General features: G+C 30.6%; 1 protein-coding gene across 5 annotated transcripts in view; it reads left to right on the forward strand.

The window, feature by feature from the left end:
- Positions 1-12,085, forward strand: part of LOC123711946 (complexin) — a 119,015-nt gene that overhangs the window by 84,290 nt on the left and 22,640 nt on the right. Inside the window, exon 1 of one of the 5 annotated variants that reach the window (XM_045665177.1) lies at positions 8,402-8,634. The exons of the other annotated variants lie outside the window; for them this stretch is intronic. Coding sequence (XP_045521133.1) covers positions 8,622-8,634 — 13 coding nt within the window. The 5' untranslated portion in view covers positions 8,402-8,621. Of the gene's footprint in view, positions 1-8,401; positions 8,635-12,085 lie in introns of those variants that run through there. 5 annotated transcript variants of the gene reach the window in all.

Here is a 12,085-nt window from a genome sequence, read left to right on the forward strand (position 1 = left end):
CAATTGTCAATTTTGATGTGTCAAATGTGTCCGGCGTCCGACATAACCTTGTAGTTCTAAATACCGCAATATTTAAACTAACCAACACATAAAGCGGAATCTCAGCCAGTATATTTTTGTTAATGTAACAATCATCTTCTTTAGTATTTCTTTTTCTTCTTATTGCTAGAATGTAGATATTAAGAGTGTTACCTGTGTGTATTTATAGTTACATACATGATATGCCTTGCTTGGTTATAATTCTACCTTTCTGTTGAAGTTCTGAACAGAGTGCAATACAATAGTACAAAAACATAGTTCATATAACATATATTTAATAGTTACATTGGTTCAAGATTATACTCGTATTTGCATCAAATGGTTTTAAACATAAGGCAGGGCTTGGTTTAGCTTACAATTTGTTAATGCATAATTTCTAATTTAAATTATTAAAATTATGATTAAATGCATAATATCATTATCCATGGATAATGTTGATATCAAAATGTGTTTCATCTATGTAAAGCAGAATTAGTAAAGTATTTTTAAAATTCGCTTATATTGTTATTTGAAAGTAGACCTTATATAAAATCACGTGGTATTTATACCGCAAGAATTTTGTATTTGGATATTTTAGTATGTTTTGGCTTTTACAATCTTGTATGTGAAAGAAATTAATTAAGAGACTCATTAATTATACGTACGTTTTGGCTCGTTAAGCTGAGTCAAACTGAAAACCTGCTTATACTTATATAATATGAAGATATTTGAGTTCTAATAATATTCCTTACGTTAATCTGTCATATAACAGCGTATAATAATAGCGTAGCAGCGGCTTTGTTCGTATATCCTAAGGGACATTCAGTAGAACATATTCGGGTTTTCAGCTTGAAACATTCTCTTTTCGTAATATTTTAAGCTACCGTCCCACATTAGTTATGCTCATGGTTAATCTGAATACAGGGCCAAAATCAACTAAAAAATTGTGTGGACTACCGTCATACGAAAACTAATTCTACCCGCATTATGTCATTCTTAAATAACATATCTTCATAATACCCTAATCTATGTATCATATATAACATATTTCCGAATAATCCGATTACTCTAACTCAATCAGACAGTGGCTTACAAATAACATTCCTTAAACAATATAACTATTTCTGAAAATAAAGTTCTTAAAAAATAAAAGGTAAGTTCGTTAATAAATAAACCCGAGAAAGCTTTCAATTTTCTCTGTCAATGAATTAACGCGAAAGAAAATAAGGACTGGTGCAAACTGTAAGCCATGACTCGGTTAATTTACTTCAGATGTGAGGTGAATGCGGGTAAAGAAATTCCACACCTTCAACTTGAACTCATGGACAACCAAGCAATAATTTATCGTCCAAAAATTACTAAAATTTTGTTGAATTTTTTTACTCAAGATTGTAATGATATTATATCATTACATGGTACGCAATCTTGAGTATACCCCTTATTCATAAAAAAACTTAATCTAATCACACTGCTATAATTAAAATAGTGTATTCAGTCTGAGATTTTTATAGAGCCACGCTCTGAAAACAATATTTTCTACTTAAAGCTAAGAGCTTATCACTCGCATAGCCTTCTATCAGCCACTCAGCTTGATAGAGGATAGAATATACGCTAATTTGATACGTACGTCCCGTCTACGTTAGCTTTTTCCGTCCAGCCCACTCCACTGCATTCTATTTACTAAGGCAACTAGCTTTGTAAACCAAACTATTTTCCTTGCAATTGCCTCGATGTGTTTCTGCACTTTATCTAGCAAATGTACACATTCAAAGATCTCAGAGGTGTTTTAAAGTAAAGAATTACAAGAAATATCTTTAATTAAAGAAGCTTACTTGATGAAAATTATCACACCCTTGTCGGGTTGTTTTATAAAACTGAACAAAATTTACTATTCAGTAAATGTTAGTAAAATATAGTACAGTTATAATGTAGCAAGAAATTTATGTGTTGGGAATTTTTGGTACATATTACTATTTTTAAACGAAACATTTTACCACACGTTTAATAAGTTTAGTTCTGGTAATCTGGTTTTTACTTCTATCACGTGTAAGTATACAGAATTTAAAATTTGCTTTTCGTTAGAAAACTGTTTTTTATAACTTATAAATAAACATAACTTTACAATTATTACGAACACGTTCATGAAATATAACTCCGTATGTTTGCATGTCTGTTAACACAATGTTTAAAAACTTGATATTTTTTTATATTTTTAGATTTCACGATGTTTATTGAGATTATTCAAAGTTTTATATAAAATATAGTCCTTAGAATATCTCTAATCAAAAGCACAGACATAAAACAAACAACCTGCAACTGGTAACTATAGCCCCAAATGAGCAATTAGGTTTTATTACAAGGCACACGGAACTGTATTTAAACGGCTCGTTTTGCTTTCGCAAACCTCTGTACTCTTTGTTTGTATTTTCTTTTATTTTTAATTATATACAGAGCTTGGCAGAATAGGTCAAAGACGCACCGGTTATTTTCGACGACACAAGCTGGATTGTGTTTTAAAAATTCGTTTATATTTTAAAGGGATTTCGGGAATTGTATATTTCTCTTTATATGTTGGATAGCTCCAAATTTTAATTATCTTTTATGAAAACTTATAGTAGTGTTAACGTATAACAATTTTAAGCTACTTTTGAGAAAGCCTATTAGAAAGTACGATGTCTTAATGTCAGCGTACTTCACTACGTGCATTCAGGCCATTCAATCTACTATCTGTTTTTCAATAGCGATAGTAATTTAGTTTTCGTGCCATTTAACTCCAAATTTACGACATCAGAATTATTAAGAAACTACATCGAAATTCAGTTTCGCATATGTAGTATCATGTAGGCTTTTTGTTAGCAATTTAACTTAAGTAATCATTTTATCAATCATTAAAATTGTACGGCCAGTAAGGACGCAGTCAAATATTATAGGACCATTGCAAACATTAAATAGATCGTGTTCCGTATAATATAATTACGTAATTATACGGAAATGTGAAAAATAAAGCCGAAACACAGAGACAACAGCTATTCTAATTAGCAAAGCAAACAGACCATTAACACTTATCGCGGGCGGAGGGGTATGGAAGTGGGCAGGGGGATGAATAAGAAAGCGTATTTACCCGGACCACTTGTGCTGTGTAACCTTATACGGGATTAGGGCTGTTACAGGCCAATTAATACAATTTAATTCATCCGAATTGTTTTGTGGCAACCCAAAATGAATTAAAAAGGTTTTAATTCTTGTACGCAAAGCTTATCTTTTGCTTATAATTAAAATTTAGAGGTTCTTTAATGGTTTTTACTGTTTCTCTTTTTTAATTCACTAGCATTCTAAGAAATGAAAATGACTATATAAATTGTTAATAATTTTACCATAGTACGTAAACATAAAAGTCTTTTCTACCATCCCTAGGGGCGAGGCGCCCTCTGTTAAGTATATCAAATGAATTGTAAATGAAATCAATGCTGAGTGGCGGCCGTTTTATCGTCCGTCCACTTCCACTGCCGACTGCGAAACACCTGATATCAACAATATAAAACTCTAACTATTATTTGCGACTTTACTTAAAACGTTTCACCAATTTTTAAGTAGAATTTACAAAGAAAACTATTCCTTACCGTAATCTCTAGTAAGCATGCGGTAATTAATTTCGGATTTTGACGATTTTTGCAACTAAAAGCTGAATAGTTTTTCATTTAGTAAAGAAACCTTGTGTATATGCTAAACAGGCTCTGTATAGTAATAATAGTTTGTGTCGCCTCCTAGTATCATAAGATACGTAAATTACAATTAACTCTTTGATTTCAGGTAAGCACAAAGATGCGGACTGGCAGCCGTGTTTCAAAACACAACTTTGTAACGTAAACTAGAACACATACATTTTTGTCGAAGTTTTTGATCCAGTTGCAAAAATTACACAGGGAAATAAAATCTTATTACAGATCTATCTTTATCGTTCGTTTTTTATCACCATACAAACATATGCCCTCAAAATACAAATCACAACAATCAAGTAAAACATTCCAACAGCGTTTAAATTGTAATATCAACCCTTTATGACGAAAATTTATACAAATTTTAGCAATAACACGTGAATTCGGCGATATCTAAGCCATTACAGCTACCCTTCCAAATCACTTAACTTTTCATTACACATAAATTCCGTATTAGAGCACGACGAGTGTATTTTTACTGTAGGAATTAGCGAGATAGATTTAGTTTGAGAAATTTAAGAAGTTGATTTTTAGACATCGTACGAAGGAATGCTTAATACAACTATATAACTCATTACTTAAACTAAAAAAAACCCTTATCGCGTAGGAAACCATGCAGATTGATGCATGTCTAAAATTAATAAATTCATTTGTGATGCTTGCGACTGCTAATCAAGAAAGGACTACGGATATCCTAAGTTCCCGTAATATTCATACTTTAACGATGCAATTATTTTATGAGGCAAAACCGAGCTGTGCCGGGTTCATTTAAACCTACAAATTACTTTACACTATTGAACTTACCTTACAGTTACTTTTATCTAACTTCGCAGACTAGCCAAGTTTTGAGCTGCAAAAGTAACTATTTATTTTAAAGAAACGGTCAAGAGGCTCAACTGATGTTAAGTGATAATTATGGACACTCAATTCCAGAGGGCTCGCGAATGCGTTGTCGGCCTTTAACTCTTGAATTAGGATGAAAACGAACGGTAATATATACGAGACTAAATTGAAACGTTTTTAAGTTGAAAAGCGGCTGAAGTGCAGGTAACTAGTTCAATGCCACGACTTAAATAGAGCTCTGAACCACTTCTATGCAAACTATGTTTTAAACTCATTAGGCATATTTATGAATTGGTATAATCTATGCAAGCGCAAATGAGAAAAATATGAAATAAAAATTACGCATTTTGTTATGAACAAAGATTATATAAGAGATTGAACTATTTAACAATCTATTTAATATAAAACTCAGTTTTAAACTAATAACTGTATACAATAAAAGCGATGTTTTTTCGGTAACCCCCAAAAAATAGCTGAATGAAAACCATTTGGTAGAAAGACAATGTTACTTATATTTCAGAGTTTATTTCTGAAGATTTCTGTCATCGATCGTAGTAATATTAAGTATAGAAATGTGAATTCAGTCCATTAAATTATTTAGTGGGTCATGCTTCGCGTGTTCAGATTTAAGATCGATACAAATTCGACCTAAATCTATCAATTCTCATTTTAAATTAATACTGACCGATAATTTGTAACTACATATTATTATGTAACGCGATGTTAACACCAGCAATTCATGTGGAAATATATATTATTGAGTTTTTAACACATATACTTTCCTTTGGTTAACTCAATTTATTGATGGTATTTAAGGCTATATATTATTTTATTACTTTTCTTGCGTGTTACGATGGTTTGTCAATCGAAAAAAAGAAAATTATATATGGATATGAATAGTAATAATCTATGTTAATAGTTAAATAGCTCAATCACCACAAATACAATAAACAGCACGATATTTTATTTTTTAGAAGTTATGTATGGCCAAACTTGTTCTCTAGCCATAAGTACTGTTACATAAAATCTTTTCTTTTTTTCAACTTTTCACTATCAAATTACAAGATGGAATAGGGTGTAAAAGAAAATAGGATTCCAGTGATCGCCTTGCACAAAATGGGTATGGTCGGTCATATTCCGGACACTTCAAAACCTTAGTATTAGCCGTCGTACTATCAATGGATAAAACAACACTTTGTCTGTCGAAAACTAGAAAAAATCGGGGCGACCGCATGCTGTTAGAACTACAAAGGCTGTTAATGCTGGTAATGCCAGAATTCGTCGAAACCCCATTAGGAAGCAAAAAGTCTTATTCGCGAGAAATGAAGATTCCCGCTAGGACTCTGTCGCATGTTATAAAATCTTTACAATTAAAGGCAAGTAGATCGATCAAAACGCCTTCTGTCGCAACACGTAGGTGAAAGCATGGAAATAACCTAAGGTGACCATTTCAAATAGAATATATTTAATTTTTTTGCTGTGACTGATAAATATGCAGGTGTAAATTTTAATAATATTAAATTTCTTCAATTTTTTAAATACTTTTTCATTTGTAATAGAACTTAGCTTGTACAGCTAGACTAGGTAGTTCGTCGTTAAAACTAGTAAGACATCTAGATAAAGAGTAAATTTTCTTTTTTCTCTCTCCCATTTAATTAAGGACAAAAGTAAGAGATATCTATTAATTTTTTTAAAGAACAATTCAGTATATTTATTATCCCTTATATTATTCATAAGTTATATTCGTATTGCTTTCCAACATTATTGTACATATAAATATAAAAGCAATTCTAGGTAAATTTCCTTTTAATGCTAATAGGATAATGCTGCGGTTAGCCGTAGATAACAATAAAATGCACTGTTCTGTTGAATTCTTTATCCAATATATATAGTATATACATTTACAAAAAATATACTAGCTGCACTTTTTTTGGGCTGCGTAATTTTTTTAACTTCCAGCGAGTTTTGACGTAGAATAAATATTATTCTAGTTTTACAATTTGTACTTATACATTTCCCGCATATTGCCTGGGAAAAGTATATTTGTCAGCTGAAGAAGCAAACATTTGTTCGTAGACTTCAGTAGCTTGAAGATTATAAATCAAATCCCAGGATCCGATCTATTCTTACATGATAGGCGTCACTGAAATTTATAAGGCCGTAGGAAACTTACTATTCTCCTTGTATTCTATCTAACATTTAATTTTAATTTCAGTAACTTTGCCACAAAACAATAATTCAATAAATATTATATTAATTTATTTGTTTCTAGTGTCTGAGAGTGTCAATTATAAAAAATAAGAATTAGTTTTATTTAGGTATAAAACAGATGAAATATTAAACAAACTTCTTTCCTAGGTATTTATGAACGCATTTAATAATATGTAAATCATTCACAATAATTATATCCTTATACGCATACCAAAAGCGACGTCTATATACTAGTACATTGAATTTGAATATTATATTAAAATGCCACGCTTTCATTACTCCGCTGTGGAACAATCTGAATTCTTATGCTCTATTAATCTATATTCAATTTCGTGCTGTGAATAGTTCACTAAGAATTACTAAAAGCATGTTGAGGCCTCGAAAGGTACTCATTAAAATACTATGCTTTAGAATCTCATTAGTTGCAGCTGTCTTAGGTTAATAACATGTACAATTGCATTTGCTGAAATTTACTAACGTAAGTATTTCTGTTATTATTATTATCAGTTATCTTTATTACACAGAACACGATAGTAATCTCACGCTGATAAAATTTCAATTAATTAAAGTTCGTCGCAACAGAAATAATTTCATACATAAAAAACTTTACTTGTACTATTACTTGTGAGACGGTAGCATTGTTGGTTGCACACTTGATTCTTCGTACAAACAATATAAATATATAAATATATATATATATATTTTTTTTTAAATGAATGATAATAATTTGCTTTTTATATAAATGTATTGTAATTAAATTAGTATAAAAAACATTTTATCAAACCACCATTGTTTCTTGCGCTATACATTGTTGTAATGCTACGAAACGCTACGACATGCTACAAAGGATATATAGTCTTATTTTATAAATTGTAATCACCAATTTGGTTCTTTAATGAATATTATAAAATCTGACTTTTTTATCTGAATAATCAGGTTTAATTTGAAAGATCATTTTTATTAAAAGGAATTTCTTATCTGTAAATGAACTCTCTCCGTATTAAAATTTTCAGTATTATTCTTCAAGATATCATCAAAGTTAATTTTACAAATATTTTGTAAATCGAGTTTATTTTCTCTAGAACAACGCTGCAATATATTTCCAGTGTACTCTGTCAAATGCATGATATTATAGTAAATTACTTAATGCATCGACCTATAAAAGATTTAATGCACACACACAGGCAGAAGGCCACGCCTATAACCGGCGGCCTCTTTGTTCTTACACATGCGCAACTCACACATTCAACCAATAGCAAATAAAATATACGGCCAATTTTTCTTACTTTACTCTTTTATTTATCGGAATCATTGAATCGTATCGGTTTTAGAAGCTTTTTTATCTCTTTTTGTGTTAAGTACTAGGGTTGAATAACGCCCAGGAGATCCGCATAAATGATTAGAACGGGATCGGCAATTACAATCATTATACACAAATTGACGGGAACCAACTTTTCCTTCCCCATTACAGATTGACAATGGCTCTTCCATTTCCCTTCGCACTTAATTTTACGCTAGTGTGAGTATCTCGAACGCATGCCCGGTATTGGTGTGCGTTAGTGACGGCATAAATAGCGCAGCGTGTCAGAACTTCCAGCATTGGCCTTCCGTTACCCGCGGCGGCCGGTCGTGTCGTGAACACGATGTAATTTTCCGAGATCCCAACTCTCTTCTTCTATTCTAGTACTAGTTAACGATACGTATCATGTATTTTCTATAGAAAACTTTGGTGCTCATTAGGGAAAAAAAAAATATTTTTTATATTTCAAGTTTGTTATGAGTTGGTAGATTAGGCTTGTTTTTTTCTCTCGGATAAGTGAAAACGCAAGCAAGATGAATTTCATAGGTAAGTGATCTTTAACTAGCCTTTAAAATATTATTTAATACACGTTTATTTGGTTCTGTATTCCTGTATGTGCTTACGTTAAATTATGCGCCACTTTTAATTACTGCAGTTTATACTATTACTCTGCTAATATTTTACTTTGCCTACTTTTATTAAAAAGACTTAATTGACTGTCTCCAAGAACTTTATATGATATATAAAGATATTTTTGGTCTCAGTAACGTTTTATACTTTGATAGTATAAAACCCCTCTTTAACGAGAATCTAAAATATCTAAATTAACGAAAGTATAATAACAAAACTTGTGTTACAGTAATTTATTGAAATTTTTAACATAAAACATCTTTATATTTAAGATGCATTATCACAATTTTCATAGCATAAATATTAAAAACTAATTGTACTTTTGAAATGAACAAAAAGCGTCTAACTGCATTACAAAGCTATGTTTCCGATCAATTACGTTACCGTTGATTTTCATCAAAACTTACTGTCGAAAGTAACCTTATCATTAAAATAAGCTGATTCTATGTATATAGAGATCTGGGTAAGCATGTTCAACGAGTGTATGTAGGGGTCTGAGTTTGGCAAAGAGCCAAGTAGGTTAGACCTTGCTGGGCTGAACCCTGGATGTAATGGCCCGTTATAATTTATTGCTTAACCTATATTATTTAAGCTCAAATTTAAAACGTACATAACTTTATATTACTGAGATAAAATACTTCTTATGTTCGTCTTGGTATATCGCTTTCTTGTTTTATTTTTTTAATAGCGTAATTTTATGGAAGGCTTAAGGCACTATAATATCAATACATATATTATGTACTAGTTCCTGAGGAAAAGGTGATCTACCCTACCTATATAGACATTAATGTATTTAATTATATCTTAAAGATTCCTACAATACTTTCTTGATAGTGTGGAGTTATTATAAAATTAAACAAAGAATCCAAGTAATTACCATTTGTTTCACAAAATATATGTTAATGAGACTCTAATACTTAGAGAAGTATTATGAGCTCAAACAAAAGCTAAATATAAGCAGTTGAAATAACAGAATACAGTGAACAATGGTCTAAAAACGAAGTCAAACACTCGTAGACAATTCTTAGTATGCTACGAGCCGCATTAAATGACCGTAGACGTCTACGAGGCGGAACTTGCTACGAGTTACGTAGCGTTTTCTTGCAAATAGATCGGGACAAATAGACCTGTTTTCCGAGAATTAAAGAAAATAATACCAAACTTTCTGAGTTTTTTCATATAGAATTAATACATTTATTCTACTTTAACATGATCCGTAAGTAAACTTACAATTTTTAATACAATATATTTATACTTTTTTTTATATATTTTTAATTTATGTTATATCTAAAATAAATTTAAAATTATTTAATTTTAGTAACATATTCAAAACAGTTAAGCAACTAAGAATTATCAAAACTACGAGAATATCCGACGGCGTATTCTTACTAATCTCAAACAAAGCGTCATATCAAAGAAGATAAAAAATACTTCGCAAATCTTAGTCTGGTAGAACAAACACAAAAGGCTTTCCCTCTCTGTCTAACCAATTGTGTTTGGGAGTGAGAGCTGACCAAACATTACAGTAGAAAGCTTTTAGCGGACGTGGATTAAAACGGTGGCTTGTATGAAATATATACGGGCAAATGGAGCTAAGTAGCCGTCCAGTTTATAGCCCCACCCGCTGTGATGTCCGGTTTTCTTAATTGTGTCAAAACAATCTTTTTTGTACGTATATACCATAGAAAATTTCTATACAAAATTTGTATAAATTAATAAGCCACAGTTCTCTGCCAACATCACATCATTTGTGATATTGTAGTTTTGCTATTAGAATATTGAAGCACCAATAATTATAAAATTAGTAAACACTTCATGTAATTTGATTATACTCATATTGGATGATAGATGATATTCATATATTTTTATTCTATGTACACTAATAAAGAAGAAAAGGTTCTTAGGTTGTAGGGAGTAATCTATGTGTCTACTGAACCGATTGTGATTTTTTTACAAATAGAAAGCCACGTTATTTATTAGTGTATGTAACGAAATATTTTTGTGGTAGACGGATTTGCGAAGTAAATAGGAAAAGATGGTCTATTGAAAACGTTTCTTACGAAAATTACTTTAACTATGACAAAAATATTGATTGAGTTCTAGACAAAAGTTTAAGAGATTAATAATGCCTACAATAAAGTCAGTAATAGCATTCGTCTTACATTAATATTATTTACAAATAAGGACCCCGAGCCTCTATCTGTCTATATGTTCAGGATAAACACAAAAGCTAATGCAGTTTTCATTGAAATAAATTCCCAGATATCTAGAATAAAACGTGAGGTGTATAACGATTCTTTTAACGATTGCCGGGAATCATAGCTGCGATTTCGTCAATACCGCATAATATTTGAAACATATTTTTAAATTTAGAACAAAAATACTAATCCGGTTTTACATTTGAAAAATTACCAGCATTACCTACCTTTATCATTGTAATAGTATAAAAACTTAAATATCTTGTAATAAACCATAACTTCAGTTAAATTTAAGCTTCATTTACTAACATAATCATTCAGTTAGGGCAAAACATACATGAATAATTGGATTTAATTACTTAAAACATTCAACATTTAACGATTTTGAAGGAAACTAATTGAAATTCCATTCGATAAAGTTTACTGTTCGACGATAAATCTGATTTATTATGTGTTTATATTGAGATTGCTTTATAACTATGCTAACTGTTACCATTTAAGTATTAATGATTTTACTATACAATTAAATTATTTAAAGTATCATTTTATGTTTATAATAATTGTGTTCAATTTCTAACTAGACACTACGCAGGATATGGGATCACCTATTTCCGGCTCTTAATTATTACTATACATATACTGGGATAATACTGTTAAACATTGTTTTATTTTCATTTAAAAGTTTTATAATATATAAATAACAGACAATTGAATATATAAACTGTAGCTAGCACGACTGTGACTTACTTTATCCGCGAGTGTAACATTAACGGGTCAAAGGTTGAGTACAATATAATGCAGGAAGCCGTAAAGTTTTTGTAGAACGCACACGCAATATTTATAATGTATAATGTATATAATATGCAAAACACACTTTAATGAATAAATATTAACGTGACAATATGAACTATTCCATTTTGTATTCAAAACCTTCATCCGTCTTTAAGTCTATTATTATTGTTATTTCTTGTAAGTAAGATATATATATATATATTGTAGCACCACGAAGCATTGTTGCATACATAGTAAGAAAGTTTTTAGGATTAGTTTTACAAAAGTATAATATGTCGGTAGGGTGGTTATAACCAATACCATACTACCTAAAAAAAACCATTGGCGCTACTTCTTTAAAATGATTTTTCTTTATAAAAAAAATAAGTTTATTATGG

The sequence above is a fragment of the Pieris brassicae genome, chromosome 1, assembly GCF_905147105.1.
Source record: "Pieris brassicae chromosome 1, ilPieBrab1.1, whole genome shotgun sequence".
NCBI classification, from domain to species: Eukaryota; Metazoa; Arthropoda; class Insecta; order Lepidoptera; family Pieridae; genus Pieris; species Pieris brassicae.